This window comes from Eublepharis macularius, chromosome 1 (genome assembly GCF_028583425.1).
Source record: "Eublepharis macularius isolate TG4126 chromosome 1, MPM_Emac_v1.0, whole genome shotgun sequence".
Classification (NCBI taxonomy): domain Eukaryota; kingdom Metazoa; phylum Chordata; class Lepidosauria; order Squamata; family Eublepharidae; genus Eublepharis; species Eublepharis macularius.
Window position 1 is genome coordinate 145,512,811 of NC_072790.1, and position 25,596 is coordinate 145,538,406.

The 25,596-nt window shown below is 42.2% G+C and overlaps 1 protein-coding gene across 1 annotated transcript; it reads left to right on the plus strand.

Annotated features, from left to right (window-relative positions):
* Positions 1-436: 436 nt before the first annotated feature.
* Positions 437-10,590, plus strand: FAM89A (family with sequence similarity 89 member A). Its single transcript, XM_054987874.1, has 2 exons — positions 437-774; positions 9,449-10,590. Exons 1-2 carry the CDS (start codon positions 511-513, stop codon positions 9,605-9,607), a joined length of 423 nt encoding a protein of 140 aa, XP_054843849.1. The 5' UTR covers positions 437-510; the 3' UTR covers positions 9,608-10,590.
* The last annotated feature ends 15,006 nt before the right edge of the window (positions 10,591-25,596 follow it).

The window sequence follows — 25,596 nt, forward strand, 5'->3', positions numbered from 1 at the left end:
TGTGACACTTTAAAAGACTAACCGCTAAGGTTTCGTGGGCTAGAGCCCACTTCTGCGGATGCAACGAGCAAAATGAAACACAAACAGGTTGGTCAAGGGGTCACGAAATGCCGGAAATACTATGTGAAATTCAGATCCTCTCAGAAAAGCACAGGGACCATTCACTAGTTTTGTTAAATGAGTTCACACTTCGAATGGGCGGGAGATCCCCGGTTCTGTTAAGATACTTAACACCCAAAGCGACTAAGCAATCCTAAAGCCTTGCTCGACTGGGAGAGGTGTGGGTCGGAAGCGTTCGCTGGCACTCACCGGCGTGATTTCACAGGCTCTGCCCTCAGCTCTCTGGTCCCGCCTCCTCTCTTTCATGAGGCGAGGGCCGCGGGGCGGAGCCTGCTGAAGGAGGCGGGCAGGCAGCCGAGGGCCGGAGCGAAGGCTCCCCATTTGCTCCAGCGGGCGGAACGGAGCGGGGATTTCGCCTCCGCAGTTGTCTGGACTGTCCGGCTCAGGAGCATGAGCGGGCCCGGGCTGCCGCTGAGCGGTGGGGCGGCGGGGCTGCCTCCACTGCCCAAGAGTCTGAGCGGGTTGCTGAATTCTTCTTCGAGCGGAGGCGGCGCGAGCGGAGCCGGAGGGCGCTGGAGGGACCTGGAGCGGCTCTACGCGCAGAAATCTCGGATCCAGGATGAGCTGAGCCGGAGCGGAGGGGGCCGAGGGTCCCCGCGGCCGCCCAAGCCCCCCAATCTGGACGCGGCGCTGGCCCTCCTCCGAAAAGAGATGGTGAGTGCGCGGCGTGAGCGAGCGAGTGGCCAGCCGCTCGGGCGCATCTACCGAGTTCCTGGGCCTGGGAAGTCGATAGGTAGAGGGGGCCGAGCTCCCACCCCCTGCTCTGTGTGTACTCCTCAGAACTTGTATGTATATGAATTGGAGCTTGGATTTCTTTCCAAGCTTTGACTGCAAGTGCAGGGCTCAGTTTCGGGATGCCAGCAATTCCTCTGAGTAAGTGCAGAGCTCACCCCCCCTCCCCCACATACATACTTCTTTACACACTGCATAGCTGCAAAAAGGTGTTTGCCATAACGTGTATGCTCAGCGAACAGTTGTTGCTAGTATGGGCTCACTCTTCTCTCCTGTTGTATCCCTAGGAGGGACACGTCTAAAATAGAAGAGAGTCCAGTAGCACCTTTAAGACTAACCAACTTTACTGTAGCATCAGCTTTCAAGAATCACCGTTCTTTTCCTTAGATGCATCTGACAAAGAGAACGGTGATTCTCAAAAGCTTATGCTACAGTAAAGTTGGTTAGTCTTAAAGGTGCTACTGGACTCTCTTCTATTTTGCTACTACAGACTAACACAGCTAACTCCTCTGGGTCTTTAAAATAGTACAAGTACAGCATACAATACAGAGTCTAAAAAGCACGAGAAACAATAAAAATGTACAAGCCAACAGGTTGCATCACCAGCATGGAGGCATTTAACAAGACCAGCGGGGAAAAAATCTTACAGATCTGTACATCAGCAGGGAAAGCCAGTAGGGGTTGTGTTGTATGAAACTTCCCTTGGGAAGCCAGTCCAAAGACATGGAAAATATGCTTTCTGGTGGCCACCAACTAGAGAGGCATGCTGTTTGATGTATGTGGTTAAAAAGCTTTTTGTTTTTACCTGTGTACTCTGTGTTTCTAAGGTGCACTGGTAAAACATTTTTTCTGGATACCTAATAGTCCTCAGTAACCACAATGAAGTATTTGTCTATCTGGTGTTTTAGAGAAGGGTATTCAGACCATAGTTTCTGATTTCCAGATACAGATACTCTGGCATCTCTTAATAAACTGACCTTTTAAGCAAATCCTACTTTTAAAATTAACAGTTCGCAGCTCCCCCTAGGAGGCTTTGTAACTCTGAATCAATTGTGGTGGAGTATGCTGAACGCACACACACCCCTCCCCCGTTTTCATGATGGCCGTGTCTAGCTTCATGTTGGTATGAAATGATGAGGGAACTTTTGGGCAGGGAACTAGATTTGAAACATATTTTCCCTTTCCTCTTGTCTCTTTACCCTCAAAAGCAGCATGATTAGTGATGTTAATTTGCTGTTGCTTTAGTATCCAAGTTAAAATATGATCTGAAAGCCCTGAGAATCTGTGCTTCAACTCTTACAAGTTCATGTTTGCATTATTATGAGTATAATTGTACTGGCTTACGTTTTAGAGTTGTTGTAGGGATTACAGAAACAGTATTTTAAGAATTCCAGAAAAAATACAGACAGCTGTGCTGATCCATTAAGGGAAAAAGTCCATAAACAATAGTAATATAATGCCTTTTATCAAGACTATCAAAAAGTTGCAGAGTAGTGAGCAAATTTTTACATTTCTCAGAACTCTTCATTGGCCATTGTGTGTGCTTGATATGTACAATATGAGCATTAAATTGGTTTTCAGGAAACACAAGAAAATGCCACTTGATCACATCATCATGCAAGATATCAAAAGTTCCTGTTCTTTAGTGAGTCAACATGATAATAGAAGCTATTTTTTGATTAAGCAGAAATATACTTTGGGGCCTTCAGATTTACCCAAAATTTTGGGCATACTCAGTGTTTTGTTTCTGCTCCTCCCCCTCCTTCGAACAGCAGGTCCCTATGCCGTATAGCAAACAGTCCTTAAATTACTTTAATGTTTAAAAAAGCTTGCTATGAGGCAAGGGGAACTGTTGTTGGAAGAAATATATGGCTCCTTGGGTGTGCAGAATGACTTGAATTTTCTTTAGATGCACATCTGTGATGGTTACCCAAGTTGTTTCTGTTTTATTTGAAACCTGGCTAGGGTTAGTGACTGAAACACTTCTCTTTTGTAGCAAGATAACATGTAATTCAGAGAAAGCAGACTGGCAAGCCAGGAAACATTTTACAGGCTTCTGATAAGATCTGAAGTATGTGTTCAAAACGCACCTTTTACTAGTCCCTTCTCAGTCCCCCGCCCACCCATTTCTTCTCTTGTTCCTCTTTATTTAATTTAAAATAACTTTCTCAAGTTGTTGCCCTCAAATTAAAGGATGTGGTGTCACACCTTAATTTTTTCAGAATGCTATCCTTGCTGGAATCTATTTTTTATTCTTCTTTAGAAGTAAGTGTTGATTGTTGTAGATTACACAAGTCTGTTTTCAGTGTGTTGTTATAAAAGTTACAGTTTTACTCCAGAAACTGGGACTTTTCTGTAGCAGGCTGTTTATTTCTCACTTTTGACTTTCCTCATTTTAAAGTGTAGGTTAAATTGACTTGATGGGTTTTGCTTCTCTCATTGTTGTTTTTGAATATAGATTGACATTGGTTGTACATTTGACACTGAAGACTGAACACATTTTTCTTAGAGTGAAAGGATAGATTAATAATGGAAATACTGACAAATATTTGATATAGCATATACATAAATATAAAATGGGATAAATGAACTTTGAAAATCAAGGATAGCCTTTAGTAAAAACAATGTTGTGTTAACACTTGTTTCATCATCCCACAAAAGCCTCTTTAAAATTCTACAGTAATGTAAAGGGCTATGAAGTAATAAAGATGTCTTTAACAAGGAAGGGAAATCTTAGAGGGGAACAAGCTATTTTGCTCACCGCAGAGCAAGGCTTAATGATTAGATGCATAATGCTTCTTTGTTTTGAATCTGACATTAAATTTCTAAGCATCAATGATGTATGCTGTTCTGGCATACCCAAGTTAAATAGTCTGGAGCTATCTCCTTATTCTTTTGGAGGAAGGAAGTTCTAATGAGCAATAAGCAACTTTAAAATTGGCTTGTCAGAGTTCATGAATATGCACCGCATGTTAACACTCTAAAGCTGGCTATTTCAAGACGTGATTAAAAGCTATTTTCTCCTCACAGTATCTGGTGGGACAGTGCTGCCAACAAGTGTAAGGTCCTTGGGAAAAGTACTATCAAACCATCTTGGTACTCTTTTCTGGTGCAAGATGTTTTTCTGCAACTAATTAAATTCACAATATGACTCAAATATATCCAGTGCTAGTGTGGGGAAACATATTGTTAGAATTTGTAGATGGCTGTGGATTGTGTCTTCCTAGTTGGTGTATTCCGGAGAGGTTCTTCAAAAGTGTAGCAAGGTATCACATGCCTCAAGCCGTTCAGAAGATTCTCAGTACTTAGAATGTACTTTCCAGTATTTGGTAGAATATTTTTGGGAAGCAGATAACATAGCAGTTGAAGGTTCTGCAACTATTTAACATAGGGTTATTCATCAGACTAATTTGTTTCAATGTGGTGTAGTGGAAATTTAATTTTCAGTTTCTGTAGGGATTATAAATGCTGTTTGAACATGGTGCAGTTGTTGCCCCATAGACTCCTTCCAACGGAGACCTTGTCTTTTTGCATGCAAGATCCTCTAGCCTTCCAAAGTCAGAGGTGTGGATGAATCATTTAGGGTGCCTGCCTTGCTCATTGAAAAGCAGGCTGGCATGGTGTCCAGGAGTGCCTTCTATCAACTGCATCTGGTTCACCAACCACCTCATTACCTAGTTTCAGCTGATTTGGCCACATTGATCCATGCTTCTATAACCTCTCTGTTGGATGGCTTCAACATACTCTTATGTGTATGTGCCCTTGAAAACAGCCCAGAAACTGTAGCTGGTCCAGAATGCAGCATCCTCACTATTGTCAGGGGATAGCCACTGGGAACATATGTTGCGTCTTAAAACAACTACATTGGTTGCCAGTCTGTTTCTGAGCTCAATTCAAGGTGCTGGTTATGACCTTTTAAAGCCTGCCATTACCTGGGACCAACATATTCAAAGGACTGTCTTCTTCCATGTGTCCTTTACACCTTGTATCTTCAGGCAGCCATCTGCTGGCAATCCCACCTCTCGGGATGGCCCATCGGTTGTTTATAACTGCATAGGTAAATATGGCTAAATCACACGTACCCTTTTTTATCTTGCCTGATAGTAAGATCTTTAATTTCTGTTGTTCTGCAATGTCCTGTAGCAGGTCAGTCCACGGAGTAATGTATTGATTATGGAGTGAGATATATCGGGGACAACTAAAAAGGATATGGGCAATTGAGTCAACTTGATCTTTACAATAAGTACAAAAGCATTTCTCAGTGGTGGTGGGGGGGTCTATTAAAATGGCCCTTCATCTCAGTGGAAGGTAAAGCATTGCATCTACGTAACAGAAAAGAACGATGATACTTTGGAACTGTTCGATGGTTGTTTTCCATTCTGCCTCCTGCTCTGTGAAATGGACTCTCTAGAGAAATGATGGGAGCACCCACCTGGGAGGTTGAGAGGCACTGCAAGGCATGTCTGTTTGCCAGGGTTTCTGAGAGGGGCTGAGCGGCAGGCATCTTTTAAGGGAGGGAGGAAGTTGGGGGTTATTTTGATTTTAACTGTAATTCTTTTTAATCTATTATTGCAAGCTATCTTGAACCATGAGGAAAGGCAGGGTAAACATGTTTTAATCAGTCCATCCATTTCACTCTCAAGGTAAGATCTCTTGATTAAGGCACACATTTCACCAGGTGCTTTCAAGATAAAGTTCCTTAACTGCCTTCATACTCCTGGGGAACATTAATCAAGGATCTTTTGTACGACCCTCCAAAACTTCTCACACCTGTGGCCATGAATAATGACCCTGGTTTACAGGATAATAAACTCTCACTCTCCCTCAAAATACACATTTCTCTGGTAATTCTATCATAAGCCATCAACTTTTGTCAGCAGCTCTGAGTCATTCATACCTTCCCCCCTGCTAATTCAATAAAGTGTGGCCAGACACACCTCCTGGTCTCATTATATCACCCTGGTGCTCTTTCCTAGCACCCTTTTACACTAGAATATTTGAACTGTCTTATGACTCCCTGGATCTTGACCCTCTCACCAATGTGGTCTCAGATCCTAAAGTTGCACCAGTCACAGTGCAGTCCAAATTCTATCAGTGCCAGAGCCTGTACTTTTGGCCCAATGCCATCATGGATCCTATTCTGCACCAAATGTGGCTAATAGCAGCCCTTCCCCTGAGCCCAGGTAAATCCAGATGCATCAGAAGGCTATGTCAGTCCCTCCATTTCGGTAGTTGGTTCTTCTCCTGGATTTTCTTCTATCACCTTGATCAGAAAATCACTGAATGATTTCTTCAAGCCAGGCAGAGATCTTTTCCTTCTCTCATCTCTTAATTTAACTCTTCATACCTTCCTACCTGCTTTTTGTCTTCGCTATTACTCATTTTCAGTTGATGTTTCTTACCATCAGCAGGCTTTGTCACACACCCCAAAATAGGGACTCCTACCTTCCTGTCTGAAAATGGTTCCCAATTATCCCTCCACACCTTTGGATCTTTTTTTGGGCAGCCCTAACCTATGTGTTCTCTTGTGGGAGGAAAAGAGTTTGGGTTAAAACTGGTTGTTTAGCTTAAAGTAATACAGCTCAATACTATGGTTGCACTAAAGTGATTTTTTAAAAATTGGACTGTCATACATAACTTTCTGTCATATTGTTGTCATTCAGTAGTTTAATAATAACAACAACAACATTCGATTTATATACTGCCCTTCAGGACAACTTAATGCCCACTCAGAGCGCTTTACAAAGTATATCATAATTGGGTGGAGCTGAGAGAGCTCCAGAGAGCTGTGACTAGCCCAAGGTCACCCAGCTGGCTTCAAGTGGAGGAGTGGGGAATCAAACCCAGCTCTCCAGATTAGTCCCGTGCTCTTAACCACTACACCAAACTGGTTTAGTCTTGCTGTCCTGTACTGCCATCTCACTCCCTCTCTTTCTCTTCTATATCTTGGGTAGGGTAATAATGTTATTTGCTGGTTAAATATCTGTCTTGGTTCCCTGAGAAATTTATTGCTGGGAATTGTCTATACAACAGACTTAATCCCTTTTTACCCTGGGACTCATGTTCCAATTCTACACATGTACAGAATGTGCTTCACATGCTTGGCTTTACACAGGGACCAATTTGGGTAATGCAGCGCTAGACATGGACTAAATATAATCTTTCCTGACTATTGAGTGGCAAGAAGGAACGGAAGCTTATATGGGTAGGAATTGGGGTGGAGGGGAGAGGGAATAAGAAGGCGGGAGGTAGAAAGATGGAGAAGATGTGGAGGCAAGGGAAAAGAGAGTAGAGGATTTCAGATCCAGAATTAAAGTTTGGGATCTTTAACTTGTAGGCAGGAGAAAAGACAAACTATGGCTTGATGAGAAAGCTGCAGTCATTAAATTCTGATCTGCACGTGGACACGTGCACACACAACACAAGCCAATACTAAGTACGTCTACCTAAATTTGCAACTGTAGATATATCTGTTGGCTTCAGCAACACTATTTGTAGAAGTAAATATAGCAAAGATTTGTTCATGGGATACATCTTCCTGGTAATTACTGAGCCTGTTTGTAAGGCTTATGTTGTAAAATGTCCTAAATTGTGTTAAGTGCCAAGGTAGCTTTTTGTGTAGATATAAGACTGTACATCTAAGGTAAAAAAAACCCCAACTGGATATGAATATATTCCTCTACTGTAAATCTTATGTTTTCTAAGTGAAAATATTGAGATATGCGGTCCTTATTGTTTGGAAGATTCCCCGTTAGAGGGAACCTAATTGACAGCCATCCTACCAGTCTTATTCATTCCACACCCATCTTTTGTTTGGCTTCTCAAGCTTGCCACCCCCTTCAAATACCTGCTGCTGTTGATCACCTCTGATGCAATGTTACTCTGCCTACGTTTTCTTATGTATATTTAATACTGAAGGCCAGATCTGCAAGTTAATTTTGCCATTTGCTGGAATTCTTCCTGAGGGGCAGACAAGAAGTTAATATCTGGTTATGTATCCGTTTGTAAGGCTGAATAAGGCAATATACTATGATCTGAAGAATTTTGAATTTGGCAGAAAGGACTTATCTTCCTGAATGAGATGGTGGCAGGACAGAAGACCTTAGTTGCCTGCTCCCAGCATTAACTACAGTGCATTCAGTCCTGCTTCATGTACAATGTTAGCACACCAGTGCAACACCAGCGTGGTCTGAAATCTCTGGCATGCTAACATTGGATACATAGTGTCTAGTTCAGGGGAAATGCTGGGTGTGTGCAAGTTTCTGTTGGGCTTCAGAGGCAAGACAGAATGTGATATTAGCATAATTTTCTTCTTAGTTTTGGGGGTGGGAGGGGGAATCCTCCCATATGGGGTCAGTCTAGCAATACCTAATTTAAAAAGATCCCCCCAAAACTAATTTCACTATTGTATTCACAGTACAGTCTGTGTAATCACAGCAGAAAGAACATTCATGTCAACTTCCAAACAACATAAAGTAGACCCACCCCTTCCAGGGAACACCCCTGTGTAGAAACAGAGTTTTGGATCCTGTAATTAGGTCTGTAGAGTGAGTTTGTGGAAACAATTTTCACCAGCTTTTCCTTCTCCAGCAGCCTCCTGCATCCCTTGAAAGACCAGTACTGGGCGGAAGTGGAATATGGTATGGAGGGAACTGTAGTAAGAAGAACTCACATGGGTGGAAGGAAGCCACATGATATTTCAGGGGGAACAGGAGGCTGAGGAAGGAGAAGCTGATAAATTGCTTCCGTGACTTTGCCTTGTTGACAGAAGCATAGGAGCCAACACTGTGTATCATGGGAAGCAGCCTTGAGAATAAGTAGAAATAATTAGTCTACATTGTCCCTTTGTTACTCCTGGGTAGTTTAAGAATATAAGTGTTTCCAGTCTCTCTCTCTTTAGCGAGGCAAACTCTGATGTCGTAGAACACTTTCCCTTAGGATGCTTGTGAGGAAAGTTGGACTAAAAATGACAGCAATGTTATGATTGTTATTTGCTTTACACAGACATTGCCCAGTATGTCTGCATTCTTTTTAAGGGGGAAGCAAACATCAGGGGACATACCTGTATGTAATCCGGGAGAAAATGGCTGGGGAGAAGCAGCTTTAGAGGGAAAGTCTGAGGTACCACCTGCCACTAGACCATGCAGCATTGCCTCATCTTCCTGCTTAACAATAAAATCAGTGTCCGGCTAATTCTGAGGCACAGGTCTGACCCCTAAAGTTTAGTTTTCCATTTGTGTTGGCCTCACAAAAAAGCGATGATCTGACTTTGTTTCTTTTCCCTTTAATAAAACAGTATATCAGCCTAGGATTACAGGGATCCTTGGCTATTAAAGAGGGCATGGTACCATGATTTAAGCATTAGGAATGTTTTGCCACATTGCATCCTGTATAATGTCACTTTCCCCGCAGCTGTTTCATCTTGTTAGTTCAGTAGGGTGCAATCTCCCACGTAATCTTGCTGTATTGCATAATTGTCAGGTACAACACTATTTCTTTTGGGCTTATTCATTGTGGAGAAAGAAATATGCATGGGGCAGCATTTTACAAGTAAAATTAAGCTCTAAATACTAACGCTGTGTTTCTCTTCTCTAAGGTTGGCCTCCGGCAGCTAGATATGTCATTACTGTGTCAACTCTACTCCCTTTATGAATCAATTCAAGAATACAAAGGTGCCTGCCAAGCTGTGTCAAGTGCAGACTGTGCGTATGCTCTGGAAAATGGTTTTTTTGATGAAGAGGAAGAATATTTCTAAGAACACAGTACCTCTGCCAGGAGCAAAGTGTGGAGGAACGTTGTAGCTATGAAACCATCAGTGTCTACTAGGACTTTTAAGTGCATCCCTGGTTTGTGTTAGAGGAAAGACACTCTGCAACCCATTTATTTCTGGCATACTGTCAACCCAGGTTACACACTGTGCTAATCCTTCTCCAGGAAAGCAACTTGCAACAAGCTTTGAAGTGTACTTAAGTGCGTTTGACTGGCCACATCAGTCTAATTTATACACTGGGTGTTTCCAACTTGAACATGTTGGCAAATGCCTCTTTATAACCACAAGTTGGATTATGCAAGAAATCAATGGACAGATAAAGTGGTAGTTAATGTTACTACCTAGAGTGTGTGCAGTTGTAATTATAATGAACAAGAATCTTGGCTATTTTTTTAAAAAAAATGAAAAGCAAGAACTAGGGAGTCTGTCTCTGCCATAGTACAGTATTAGATGGACCTTCTTGCAGTGTCTTAGATATCCTGTAAGAGCTGCTTATTGTATCTTCTTTCTCTTCTGTCTTAAGACTTACATGTGTTAGTGAATTTAACCTTTCCTTCCAGTGATCCAATTCATTTTCTCTTTTGTTACAGTCAGTAAACGTTAGCTATTTAAGCCAATTTAATTGGACCTGTTTTGTAACACTTTATATATTTTTACTTAAATATAATAAAAACAAGTCAACAGTCTGTCTGTTATTGTGTGGCTTAACAAGTTTACACAATTATTTAGGTAGCTTATACAAACTAAACGAGTAGCAAATATGAAGAAATTCCGCACAAACTCAGATCAACAGCAATATTTTATACGCATTGAATTGCCTGGAAGGTAATCTGTGAACTTGTTTGTTACAAATAAAAGAAATCTGTACAAAGTGTTTGTAGAATATTATATAATGTTATAGCTTTTATACTACCATAATTGAAAGAATTAAAGCTTGAACGCTAATTTATTAAACTTTCTAATATTAACTTATAGTGTGTGTATTTTTTAAAAACGCACAGAAGCAACTAAAGATTTTAGCCAACTGATGGCTTTGGAGATTCAGGTGAAGGCACAAACTACACAGAAAGCACTTGTATGTATGAATTTGCAGCAAGCTTGTGTACAGACTGGTAACCAGTGGGATACTGCGCACAGAGTTTGTTTCTGTTTATAGATGTGGTAAGATTGGCTGTGGCTAACGAGCACACACAAACATAATAGAAATGGGTATTCCATGCAAGAATTTATAAACACATGTATCTCAGCATTAAGCACTGGGTTGTATCCTAAGTGTTTCTGACAGGAAAGGTACTTACTTCTTTTCTTTCTGGCTGCAGCTCCTCACATATTGTGTACCATTCTGGAAGTCCACAGGACTCCAGGAGGAGATTTTAGGGAGAGCACAGAGAATAAAGCCTTGTTGAAGGCGATCTTTGGCATCCTGGCCTATCTGTTTCTAGTCTACATTTGTTATCTTAAAGCACTTATTTTGAGTACAGTCTGCTGAGCCTTGGGGCTGATTTTTCATTTTTTTAAAAAAGGGGAGCACATACCTGAGCACACAAGATGTACATTTCCCTTCAGGGGTAAAGACTGAGTATGCACATGTAGAATGTCTCTCAAAGTTTAGGGAATGACTCAAATTGTGTTGGAAGGTTGCTTATTTTAACTTTGTTACAGACATGCACTTTACCTAATCATGAATGTACACATTCTGTATTTCAGTGTGTAACTGTATTCAGGAAATAATATGGGTGTGGGGGAGGACAAATATTGTCCTATATTGGATTAAAATACAGAGAAACTGCAGCTACCTGTGTGAGAAGTGGAAATCTGAAGGGTTAAAGAGAAGACTTGCCAAGGTTCATGCTAACACATGCTGAACTTCTGGCAAAGTTCGAAGATTTAATTCCAGATTTAGCTGCTGTGTTTTGGTTCCTTGTATCAATATTTTAGTTGGTTATAATAACAAATGTTCAGGAATGGTATTCTCTTCCTGGCCTACTAGACTACAGAATCTTGTATGGATTTTAAGACGATTACAGCTTGTGGTATTTTTTTGGCTAAAAGGCCAAATGGTCTCTAGAGTCTAAAGGATGCTGCTGCAATTCATGCTACAGTGTAGTTAAACTTCTGGATTGAATGGCAGTACAAAAGAACAAGGTTACAGCACAAGTTCTGTGACTACATTAAGAACATTCACTATTGACCTTTAAAATAATATGCCCATTTCCACCACCACCACCACCCCTTAGCTGCTTTGGAATCATTATAGCACAGGATAATTGAAAGCTTGGAATTTGTTCATGACAGAACAAGCAGTTACTATAAATATTGCTACATTGCCTGTTCCAAACCATGAGGTTTAAAAAATTTCCAGTCTTCTCTGAAACTTCAGTTGTTAATGCTTGTTAAGGGTATGGTTGAGCAACTCCTAAATTATCTAATATCCTCTGCCTTGCTATCTTTTAACAGATGAACTCTTCCCTAGCATTCTTTCTCTACCCACCCAAATATATGTAATCACATAGTTTGTGGCTTGTCGACTGCTTTCATGAATTGAGGGCATCAAGATCAGCCCATCGTATCTTGTCAAGAGACAATATTGAAGGCAGCAGTGCAACTATTAGGCTGTTAACTTGGACACAGGTATTTTAATTGAACTTAGCAAACATTCCTTACTGTATCAGACCAAGGATCCATCTAGTCCATCTCTTGGCAACAGTAATTAGCCAGGTAATAGTATTTATGCAATGTTTAATACAAATTTGGCAGGCAATTCACACAAGCAAGACTTCACACAAGCCCAATCCTGAGACCCATTTCAGCACCAATGCACTTGCATCCATGTAACTACAGTGGCGCAGGTTCACTCCCTAAGGACTTTTGCAGGAGCCATGCTGGCAAGCCACGTCCAGCAAGGCATGGCCAGGAAAAAATGTTCTATAATCGCCCAGGCAACACTGGCAGTATCCACCAATTGCAGGGCAGCTGCAGATGACAGCTCTGTGAGCGGCAGGGAAAGATGTAGCCAGTCTATGGGCTGGGCTGCTTTTCCCCCATTGTCAGCTACCAATACGCTGCACTCCCCTGCCCTGCAGAGACCAGGTACACAAGGCAGGGAGATCCCCACGACTGGGCTTGCTGCACCCCAACAGAGGTGCCTACCCTGAGAGGAGCCCTGTCTGGGGGGGGGGAAGGGCACTGAAGGTGCAGACAGGGTGCCTGTCCATCTGCTCACCCAACCCCCATTTCTGGCAAGGGCTAGGCTGGCAGCTGAACCTCTGCTTGCTTGCAAACTCCACTGCCACTCTTGAGAAACATGACCCCCTCCTTGAAAAGTAAGACCAGGAAGGCGGAGGGACCAGGTGAGCAGCAATGGCCCTCAGGATCAGCCCCTCAAGTCTAGAAGAAGTTTCTTAGAGGCAAGCAGGGGGCGGGTTCCAAAATGAATCATGGGACCCTGAGAGACATGCCCCAGTCCTGGGGTGATGTCCCCCAGAGTGGAATGATGGCCTACAGGACCAAAGAAAATGCTCTGGGGGCCATCATCCCATCCCCTGCATCAGAGTCCTGAAGTTCATCCCTGCCTTTGTAAACAGCAAAAGGGGGGTGGTCTGACCTTGTGGAGGAGGAGTGCCTGAGATCCCAGGATGTCGCTCCACACGTACCTCTCCTGGCATCAACCTTGCGCCCTGCATGCAGTGGTTTTCTTCTGCTTGGCTTATCAGACACCAGAAGTGCTGACTGCTGGAGAATGAGTCTTCTATAGCGCACCCTCACCCTGCAAGACACGGGCAACACTACAAATCCCATCTCACTGCCTCTAGTGAAATTGAGGGAGGAGGAGAAAGGAAAGCTGTACAGGGCCGGAGCCTCCACAGTGCCACTGGACACGTGCTCTTACCGGCAGCAGAGGTACCTGGAGCCTTTGGGGCTACCCTATCTGTCCCAGCCCAGAGCCAGAAACCATTTGCTGGGAGGTGTGAAAGGGCATCCTTACCAGGAAGTGGAGAGGGGGGCAACTGTCATTCAGAGGCAAGCAAACAGACAGGGAGGGAGTTGTTGTTCAGCACAGACTTTATTGAACTGCGAAAAGTGGAGAGGATGTCTTGCCAGTGTTCTTCTGCTAGGAAGGGAGCAGAGCTTGTTTGCGCAGCAGTTGGAGCTGTAAGATCCATTCCTCATGCTGCCTTCACAGGAGCAAAGATAAGATGTGGGCTGCCTGCAGAACCACTCCCTGGGCTGGGCTTGAATGGCAGTAAAGAAGGATCATTGGAGGCTGGAACAGCCATACTTCCTGGCCTCCATGACAGCAAGAGGCCCATCCTTGTGCAAGTTCCAGCCTGGTCTACCACGTTCTGGGGAGGGTGTCTGTTGCTGGGAGCAGTGGCAGCAGCTCCATCATTACAGATGTTGCTGGCAGCCAGATGATCCATGCCCCGCCAGCGAGAAAGTACTCATCTGCAGCTAGATGGTCTGCTCCCATGGCTGCTTGCAGCTATGATCCTGTGAGTAAGACAGTCAAGGGGTTGTGCTTTCTGTCAACAGAGAATTGTGAGAATGAGCACCCAGTCACCCTGACCTGCAACCACACTCTCCCTTGCTTGAGGGGGGAGCCCAGCCAAGGGAGTTTGTACAGAGCCCTGGCATGGGCTGCTGGAAGTCCCCCTGTAACAGCTGTATCATGCACAGCTCTTTGGGCATCTGCCCTTTGGCCAGCATGGACCATGCTGGCTCACAGGCAGGGGCTGCACCCCATCCCTGGTAAGCCTGGAAGAAGAGGATATCTGGATGCTGCTTGACCAACGTGGTCATGATTATCTTGAGTTTGATGACACTGTTCAAATCTCTGCAGTTCATAGACACAATTTTAAATTTATCCAATTTGAAGAGATTCTGAATGAAGAAAAAATTCAGGAACATTAAAGCGATGAGCTCAATAGCCCTAAGATATCTCTGCATGCATAGTAGTTGCTCACAGATTTTTATGTTGGATAATGCATGGATTACCATACTTAACAGTACTACAAATATAACAAGAAAATCATAATCCTGCCAACAAGAACATTTTAAACTGTAGCCCTCCTCACTCGCCACAGCCAACAACTCAACCTTCATCTCGAGGTAGATCCTCAGGACCTGAATCAACCCATCCGACCAGGAAGACATGGAAAAATTTACCCCTCTTACCAAGAGATCAAAAACAACAAAGGAGGCTAAGATACTGGTACCCCTCCCCCCACAGCTGCTATTAAATTTTTAGGGAGAAAGAATATTGCCATAAACAGCTAACATTTTCCAGCCAAACAATGTTTGTTGGCTGAGAGAGTAGGTAGTGTTGTTGAAGAATTATTTAAGAAGAGTACTTGACAGGAAGCTTGCTTGTTTTGCTGAATTTGGAGGTCTTCCATGGTGATTCTTTCTGCTCTCTAACATCATTGTTGTCTGTGCTTTTTAAGTTTAGTGACTCGAAAAAGATTTGCCATTTTCTGGGTTGCTTAGGTGATTCACTTTGCCATTTTGAAAGACAGTGAGTCGAGACAAGAGACTCCATCTATAATTAAATGTTGGCATCATTGAGGGCTTTTATTATTGGTTTGAGAACTTCTAGCTTTTGAAGGGTTTCTGCAGATAGGTCTTGAAAAACAGATTTTTAAAATCTTTGTAGGGAAGTGAGCCTTTAAGGTGGAAAATTGGAGGTTTTGAATCTCATCTTGTAGTGTGAGTCCTAGCACGAGTGCCATCTTGGCTGTTTGCACAGTTTCTTTCAGGATTCTTTGATCTCTGTAAGTGATACTACAATGGGATGGAGTAGTTGTTTCAGTTTATCAGAGATGCATTTTCCAGTTTGTCCTTAAGCTCCATTAGGTGTTTTTTGCTAATGGAATCTAGTTCTTCAGTGTTAAGTCATTCTGGCAGCCATCTTGGCTCTTCTTGTTGCCCATCTCTGGGCTCTCTGGGGTTGGGGGGGGATAGTCTTTCACAGACTTTGATTCAATGGCTGGAGGCTTGATTTTGCCTCCACAAGTTCCCCCCATTACAATTGCTTCGTGCTGGCAGCTTTGTGGCAGGTCAGGTAAGGAGCTCCGGTTCTAAGTGACCACCATTTCTGTGCATCACTCCACACTCACCCAACCTGTGTCGGAAGATCTGTCTTATCTGTTCATGGCTCCAATCTCCAGATTTAAGTATCCTCAGTAGAGATGGGCACAAACCAAAATACGAACCAAAGTTCAGCACAAACTGGGCCTTTTTGTGGTTCGCGAACCAGCGGTTCATCAGAGCCCATTTCTGACAAACTGCCATGAACTTTAGGCTGGTTCGTTTGGTTCAGTTTTTGGTTCATCAGTGCAGACAGCCTGGCGCCGATCAATCAGTTTCCTAGGCAACAGAGGATGGACTTCCTGCAGACCTTCTGTTGACCCAGAAGTGGCCTTCTGCTGGCCCAGAAGTGACGATTTGCTGACCTGGATGTGACGTTTTCATGAACCAAACGAACCGGTTCACGAACTGGGGCAGGTTCGTGAAAGTTCATGGTTCATGAAATGCAATGAACCATGAACCGCATGGTTCATATTTTCTGGTTCATGCCCATCTCTAATCCTCAGATCATGGTCACTTTGCTATTAATATACAATATTATGATTATGGTATTTAACCTTAGGCTGCCAGTGAAGTCCATCCAGTCCTGTAATTTTCATGGAGTTGGGGAGCTGACATTGTGCAGTTCAATTATGGATTGGGAATTTAGAAACTTCTGGGCTCTGGTAATGGCATTGCAAGGTAACATAAAGTGGGATCACTGGGGGAGATCCCTTCCCTTTTATTTTTGCAAGAATGTCACAGCAATGAAAGAAACGTGTAGCTGTAGCAATTGGCGCTTATGTCCTTGTGTGACAGGGCCTGGAGATCAGACCCTATTTGGAATCTAGATAGACTTTCTGGATATCTAGAAAATTAATTGCTTTAATTTACCCAGTGGATTGGGTGTCAGCACTATCTATAAGTTCAACATATCTAAAGGGGATTTATACACACAGTAGTCTCTTTAAACAGTCTGAATGTTTTAGTGCTGAAGTTTCTTATTTATTTAATTGACAAAGGCTTGAACTATCCTGTGGTTTATGCATTTCTAAAGAAAGCAAAAAGAATTACTCTCCTTAAATACTTACCAATTTATCTGTAAAATGTTAATCCTGCTGCTAAGAACACATTCCTATGAAACTACACAAAGTTCAGTTTGCTTAGCTTGGTTTGGGCTGTTTCCACATCCATCTGGTATTCTTTGCAGATTCACAAGGACAGCAGGATATCAGGAAAGCAAAGGAAATGGCTTCCTGCTGTGGATTTCCCTCTGTTGTCCAAAAAATGTCAATGTATCTTATGTCAATATTTAAAAAGGCAGCCGTTTTAAGATCCGTTTGAGCTGACTATAGAGCATTCATGGGATTTGGTTATTTTACTGTTGTCATATGCAGCAAATATAGACTGTTTTAAGAATTATAAATATTTGTTATAAGAAACTTTTCAAATGCAGTATTATTAACAAAATATTGTGAGGTGAAGAGTATTGATCTAGTGTCAGTTTTATTTTATATGAGAGTCTGGGAGCCTCCCTTCTCACCAAGAATAATGTTCTAGACCAGTAATGGTAGCAAAAAAGAAATAAAAGCTTTGATGGGTGCCAAGTGCCAAAGCCCAGAAGTCTGTGGAGGACCCTTGAGCAGAGTGCTTCTATCTTAAACTTTGCACGGGGCTTCCAGCAAAGTTAAAGGTATACAAATTGCCCCTCATATGATGCTAGGTTCATGGCAGTGGGCCCAGTAAAATAACAATAACAACCACATTCTATTTATATACTGCCCTTCAGAACAACTTAACACCCACAGAGCAGTTTACAAAGTATGTTATTATCCCCACAGCAGCCCCCTATGAGGTGGGTGGGGCTGACAAAAAACTGTGACTGACCCAAGATCACCCAGTTGGCTTCAAGCAGAGGAGCAGGGAATCAAATCCAGTAACAAATGTAACATGTGGAGGTAGAGATACCTTGGAGGCACAGGTTAGTTCCATTAGTTCTCATACCTTTACCTCTCAGTCTTTGGCTAGTTAGAACTTGCTAATGGCTGTTAACTGAGAGCCTCCAAAATCCTTACAGAACAACCACTTCTTCTTGCTCTTTTACTTGGGATAAGGAATTTCTAAAAGTTTGTCTTTTTCAGGGCTGGTACTAGTAAGACATCATTGTTTTTTTAAAAAAAATTATATGCCACCATTCCAGGAACTCACTTGAGGTGACTCACAAAGCAAAAACAATGATATAAGAATTACTAATAATAAAACAACCCATTAAAAAGGCATAAAAATACTATACAGTCGAGTCAGCATGTTGTCAGAACTGTGGCTAGATAATGTCCTTACTCCAGACTACCTTCTGCAATCAGACAAAAGCCCGTTGTTTTCAAAAGTTTACTGAAGAAAGAATTCATTATAGTCCACTGGCCCAGATTCAATATCCAGGCTGGTACACGTGTATTGTTACGAATGACAGGCAAAGCATGAGGTACAAAGTATCAGAACCCAGCAGGCCCAACCTCCCCCCATAGTTCTCAAAACAATTCCTTTGAAGCTGAGAAAGCGAAAGTTTCCCAAGGCTGGAGAAGCGATAGCCAAAACAATCCTCTTCCGTGAGATAGCTGCTGGGAACATCTTGGCACCTGTGAATAAAGCACTTAGAATACTGAAAGAATTAATATGGAGTCTCTTTGGGTACATACATACACTTCAACCCTGACAGATGTAAGGGCTAGTGTTGGACAAGAATCTGGGAGAACCAGGTTCGAATTCCCATTCTGGCATGGAAGTTTGCTGGGTGACCTTGGGCCAGTCACACATATTAAACCTAACATTAGCAACAGGGTTGTTGTGGGGATATAATTGAGAAGTGAATTATGTAAGCCATCTTGGGTCCCTATTAAGGACAAAGGTGAGGCATAAATAAAGTAAGGAAATAAATATGATATTCATAGAAGAAGTTCTTGATCATATAAGTAAACCACTAAAACAATGAAGCAAGATAAGATGGAGCCCTTCAATTAAAAGCTAGGGTAAAAAGGAAAGTTCACTTGGCAACTAAATGACAGGAAGAGAGATGCAAGCCAAGTGTCCAGGGGAAGGACATTCCAAAGGCAAGGTGCCACCACTGAAAAAGCCCCAACACAGGTCATCATTTGCCTTGGCTCTGTAGATTAGGGCACCAAGAGCAGGGCTCTGGAAAAGGATCTTAACCAGCAGACTGGACTGAACAGGAGGAGGCAGTCTATCAGTATGGGACAATACAGGAGATATGTTTTAAGTAAACATACGCAGGACCATTATGTTGATTTAATGAGGATTGCTATGTATGTCAAAATTCTGAAGATGAAAAGCACGACAGCCAGACGTTGCTCTGTTCTGTGCAGCCAAGCCAAACGTTTACTGCTAAAATGGTAACATTGCCTCAAGAATGCCTGCTTTCTAAGTCTGTGAGATTTTACTGAGGTAAGCATGTACACATTTCCATTTTTTACCTCACAAATATTTACTTTATCCTGTCAGCCAAACACCTAGTCCCTCTTGGGTCAAAAACCATTTTGTGGTACTTGTTAGGTTGGCACGTGTGATCTTCCAAGATTTCATTTTGAATTCTAAGCACTAGGCTCTGTCACAAATAATAATAATGCCTGTCTGAATTCTGCCAGGTATTGCTTAAACTGTTTTGACTGGTTCAGCAGGAAAGCCTGAATCATTTAGAACAAACAAAGCTAGTGTGTCCCTACAAAGGCAGTGTCTTAGGATGTACCAAGAAACCTAAAAAAATGTAATAAAACCCTACTTTGGCTTTTTTGGGATGTTGTTCATGTTCATTTCATCTTGATCACTTATTAGACTTTTGATTTAAAGGAAATTCATTCAAAGGTTTAAAATTAATCCTCCAGTTTATACTGGTAATTGGAATTTAACAGCATATTTCATGGTCTGTAAAAAAACCTGGAGCGTAATCAATCTGAAATCCTAGAAATTTAACAAAGCAAAAGCTATCCTAGTAAAATGATGAAATATAGATCAGGGGATACAATACTTTTTCTTTTTCCAGCTAGTCTATAAAGAATCTGGAAGCAAGTTCTTGCTTTAGCTTAGCCAAAACAAATAAACAAACAAAACCCCACCCCAAACAGACTTTTGTGAAATGACCACAGTGGCTTGGATACCTCTGCAAGTTTCCACTCATGTGAGAAGCATACATTTTTGTAGATGCCCAGCTCCTGCTACTGACCCCTGATTTACCCCTCAGGCTGGTTCTGAGGGGCCTCTGTCCACCAGGAGAATCGTTTTAGGGGGTACTGGGTTTGCAGCAGGAAGGGAGAGGAAAGGAGATCCCATTCTGCTGGCAGAGGTTTCTCCCATTATTGGTGATTTATCATGGGATCCAACTGCTGTTCATATCTGTCCCAAAGGAGGATTTCTTTGCCTTACATGTACATGTGCCAAATGCAGCTCATGAAACCAAAGTGAGCGTAAATATAAGCAAATATATTGCCTTTTCTTCCTGTCTTCTGATAGCTTATTCCCATTTTAATCACTTTACACAATCAGTAGGAAAGAGCAAGAGTCCAGTAGCACCTATAAGACTAACAACATTTGTGGTAGGGTAGGTTAGGTTCTTGAAGTGAGCTGTGACTCATGAAAGCTCATAACCTACCACAAATTTTGTTAGTCTTCTGGAGTCTTGCTCTTTCCTACTGCTACAGATCTTTAAACAATCAAGTTACTTTTCAGTCTACAGCATCATGTTACCATTCTCATTAAACACAGGGGGAACTAAAGAACCAGTATGATGTAGTAATGATTACACTACCAGATTAGGATCTGGGAAACTCAGGTTCAGATTCAGAATAAAAATGCAGTAGAGGATCTAAGAGGCCAATCTGGATGAACAGAGGGCTCTGTGGGGAGCTGAGGAGGAAAAAGGAGATGTTCAAGAAATGGAGGGAAAGAAATGCATCCAAAGAAGAGTAGCTAGGGATAGCTAGGCACTGTAGGGCATCCATCAAGAAGGCCAAAGCTCAGAATGAGCTGAGACTGGCCAGGGGGGCTCGCCACAACAAAAAGATGTTCTTCAGATACATGAGGAGCAAACAGAAGGTGAAGGGGGTGATACACCAATTGCTGAGTGAAAATAGAGAAACAATTGAACATGGTTAAGTGCCAGGTTCTCCACCTGGATAGCAAAAATGCAAAGCATGCATACTGGATGAGGGATACAGTTCTGGGTAGCAGTGTGTATGAACAAGATCTTGAGATATGGGTGGATAGGAAACTAAATATGAGCAACTGGTGTGATGCAGCAGCAAAAAAGGTGAACACGATCTTGGGGTGTATTAACAAAGGAGTAACGTCCAATAACAGGATGTCATTACCCCACTATATACCACATTGGTCAGGCCCCACCTGCTGTATTGTGTGCAGTTCTGGAGGCCTCACTTCGGAAAGGATGTAGACAAATTGGAATGGGTGCACAGGAGAGTAACCAGGATAATCAGGGGGCTGGAGATCAAGCCCTATGAGGAAAGACTGAGGGACCTGGGAATGTTCAGTTTGGAGAAGAGGATGCTGGTGGGGGGGGCATGATTGCTCTCTTTAAAAGGCTGTCACTTAGAGGAGGGAAGGGAGCTGTTCCTGTTGGTAACAGAGAATAGGACTTGAAACAATGGTTTAAACTACAGAAGGGAAGGTACCTGCTGGACATTAGGAAGAACTTCTTTACATGAAGAGTAATTCAGCAGTGGAGTCGGCTGCTTAGAGATGTGGTGGATTCCCCCTCATTGGCAGTATTTAAGGAGTGGCTGGATGAATATTTGTTAGGGATGCTTAAGACCCTTTCAATTCTGATTCCCACTCTGTCATGGAAGCTTGCTGTGTGGCCTTGGGCCAGCCACACTTTCAGCCTAACCTACCTCACAGGCTTGTTGTGAGGATAAAGTGGAGAAGGGGAGAACGTTGTAAGTGGCTTTGGATGCCCATTGGGGAGAAAAGTAGAGTATAAATGAAGTAAAATAAATAATGCTAGTGACTTTATTAGAGACCGCTAAGAAACAAGTGACCAAAGGCTATACATCTGTTGTTAACAAAAACATTGATCCCAGGCCTCCAAAGCCAAAAAGCTGTCCACTGAACTACATCAGCAGATCTGGATGTAATCACATCTCTAACCTAAAATTGAGTCAGCCAGTGTGCTTTGGTTGAATGTCTTCTGGCATTTCTAAAATGAAAATAGGTATGCATGTTTGACGTTATACAAGATAAAATTTCCTCATCCCCATCGCTCATTAGCCAGCAATGAGTAAGCCTCTTTCCTGGTTTCCAGCAACAGTATATATATATATTTTTTCCTACTTTTGGAAAACATCCCTGAGAACAGCAGTTCTAGGAGCCTGAGTTTTCAGCATCAGAAAACTACCAGTAGACCTAAAAGGATTATGAATCTAGTTCTGTTAAGACAAACGTCTTAATGTGCTGAAAGGCAAGCCTACAAATATTATTAATAAATGATGACTAGCTTATGCCATTAGGAAGTATCTTTTGAAACTGGAGGACATTTCAAAAGCAAGGTTTCAGGTTGGTTTTTTAAAATATGGTACGGGATGTGCTGTTCTAAATGAAGCCCTTTTGGGGGGGGTACCTAAGCAGCTCTTACACTTCAGCCGGTATTTTGTGTTTTATTCTTTATTGTGTAAAATAGTATATCTTTGCTTTTATTTTGATCAAAACTGCTTTAAACTATGTAAATTTAAAACGTTAGCACTCGGCATCAGAAGTGTTTCTAAACCATGCTCAGGAGTAGCACTGCAGTATTAATCTAAAGCTCCCTAAAATGTATATGGTAACAGCAAAGTCCTGGTCTTCCAGCAGAGAGTGCATCTGGAAAATAAGCAGAAACTGAAACTTTGGGCCAGTGCTGACACCTGGAAACCAGGAATGAACCTCGACTGATACCTTTATTTTTCAAACCTCATTCAAAACAGCCATTGCCAGCCAACCCCACCCTCTTCTGTTTTGCCTGTATTAAGCTTGTGTTTATTCATATTCACACAGTAATACATTTTGTGAAAACATTCCCATGCAACAGAATTGTGCAATCACAAGCAGGGAAAGGAAGTTGTTACAGACCACTCTACCAGCTGCAGAGCATCTCAACTGTTTTTGCTTCCTGCTTGCGTGCAGCTATAAGAGCTGGACATGCCCAGAGGCTCACGCCAAACAGCACTTGGCTCATGGTTTGCACCTTAGGGTGCAAGAGCTAGTTTTAGGAGCAGAACCCATGAAGGATACTTTTTTGTTCTATTTAAATTATATTGTTAATTTGGTCTGGAAGTGTATATAAACCACTGTAGGACAGAAGAAAAGCAGCATACAAATGCCTTACCAAAGTAAGTGTGTTTTGTTTGGGGCACCACATAGCACCTTAGTCAGTGTATTTTGTAAAAGAGAAAACATGAATAGCACATAACTTTCTAATCACCAGATATCACTCTTCTGGACAAGGCAGCAGTTAATTCCCCAGTAAAGATTAACTAATGTTTGTTCTAACATTCTTCACTTGCTGCTGCTCTGAAAGTGTGAACATAAATAAATATGGTATTGGCCAAAAGGATCTGGGAATATTCTTATAGCTAAATCTTGAATATATGTTGAAAGATAAATATTCTCTTTTAAGAATCAGACAGTTCATGGTCCTTCCATGTTGGGCTAACTGTATACCCATTTTATCATATATAGAACTTTTAACATCAAAGTTTAATGTTAAAGCTGTAGATGTAGTTCGAATGTATTTTAGTTTCTTCTACAGCTACCTTTTCACTTGAATAATCCGCTGTTTACCAGAATTATTAAACTGGAAAGGATAATCTAACCATCAATTGCACACCTCTGTAAGTAAGAGCATCTTCTATACAGTGCCATATTCAAGAGGTCCTTCCTTTTTATATATATATATATATATATATATAATTTCTAACATAGAAAACTACAAAAAACTACAAAAATATAAAGGAAAAAAGGGGACTGGGGAAAAGGGAAGAGCAACATATAAACAGAAAACACACACTACATCTACATGTCTTGTATTCCCTTCATACTGCAATTTTTCTTTAAAGTTAACTTTCTAATATGTTATCAGATTGGTAGATCTTATAAAATACAGACTACATTCAGGATCAGGTCTCCCCCCCCCCCCCACCCCGCGTCTCGGTCTCAGTTCTCTCTGCGCAGCTACAATAGCTGCGCTCGCTCCCCCCCCCCCCCACTCTCCCCTTCAGACTTTGGACTTTCTTCTTGCTGAAACTCCTGATGGTTAAACAAAAAGTCCCTCAGCTGTACTTCCGATGTTATCTTGTAGGTTTGATCCTTGTATCTGAACCAGATGCCTTCCGGAAACAACCATTTATATTTTACTTCACATTTCCTCAGGAAAGCCGCAAGTCTTTTATATTTAAATCTTCTTTTACGAGCCAAAAATGGAACATCCTTCAATATCTTAACCTTATTGCCCAGATAGTCCAAGTCCACATTATACGAATTATGTAAGATGGTGTCCCGAGTCTTCTTAGATGAAAAGTCAATAATAATCTCGCGAGGCAGCTGACGCTTCATTGCATATTTTGGAGATGTCCGATGGACTTCCAGAATATCGCTTTTTAACTCTTCTTTAGTTGCCTTTGCGAATGACGCCAAAAGTTCCGACACCAAATCTTTTAAATTTTCACTTTGCTCTTCTTTTACATTTTGAAGACGCAGTACCGTTTGGGCACGGTCCACTTGTAATCCTATTATTTGATTCTCCAAAAGCTTCACTTCCTTACTTGTTGCTTTCATGAGTACTACGTTCTCGTGTGCAGACTGCTCTGCTCCGGTCGCTGTTTCTTTAATGGCTTTCACTTCACTCTCCACTGAATCAACCTTTTGCCCCATTTCATTCAGTTTCGCAACAAAGGGCTGCACAGCATCAAAGACTGCTTGTCTGACCATCTCTTCCAGGGTTTCCCCCTTCCCCTGTAACATCGCCATCACCGATTTACTCATCGCAGGGCTCTGCTTTTTCGTTGCCATCTTAGGGGGGGGGGGGCGCCAACTAAGTTCCGAAACTCCATGAAGGGGAAGAAATCCGAGCCTTCTTAGCTTCAACTCCCACCAATCCTTCGCAAACGCTTAGAAATCAGAAGGGATTCGCTTACTTACAGGTTTTCACCTTAAATCTGCTTACTGCCGTTCTCCATGGCCTGGCGGCACGCGATGTGCTGCGCAAGTCTGCCGGCCTCCGTTGGAGCAAACGGACAATTTACCCCCTGCATTGTTTTCAGGGGGTTCTTCCCGCCGTGCTCCGGACCCTGGCCCCCTCACTGGGAGTCGTGGGGGTTAACCCTCGCAGGTCAACCGCCCGGTCAGGCTGCTCGGACGTTTCCTCCCGGACCTGCGGAGAGGAGCGTCAGACATGGCCGGGAAAACGAAACCGAATCTCTCAAGAGGTCCTTCCTTGAAGGGCCTGCAAATTCTATGTTGTTTCATGCTTATAATCAAGTAATGCAGGACAGTTTAGACAGAGAGATTGTGATTTTAATATATTGCAATTGTTGAGACCCATTGAACAGATTTTCTTCCACAAAGGAGGTTCTTTAAGTGACATTCTTTGACATTTGGCCATTATCTTCCAAAATTCACAAAGAATAAGAAATGAGAGAAAATAGCTGGTTCTAGATTATAATCTGTTCAATATTTAAAGATCTATAAATTATCTTTGTGTTTTCATCAGATACTTTGCATCAAGGAATAGATAGCATACAAAGAAGTTAGAAACGAAGCAAAGGACTGAATGAAATTATACAAACTCATCTTAAATGAAACAATTCAATCTATTCTGAATTTTTAGAAATATTTTAAAATTTACTTTTACA

Bases quoted from the DNA above. Each gene is read 5' to 3' on its own strand.
- FAM89A (XM_054987874.1), top strand. From the start codon at position 511: ATGAGCGGGCCCGGGCTGCCGCTGAGCGGTGGGGCGGCGGGGCTGCCT. The intron at 775-9,448 runs GTGAGTGCGCGG...CTCTTCTCTAAG, and splicing joins CCCTCCTCCGAAAAGAGATG to GTTGGCCTCCGGCAGCTAGA.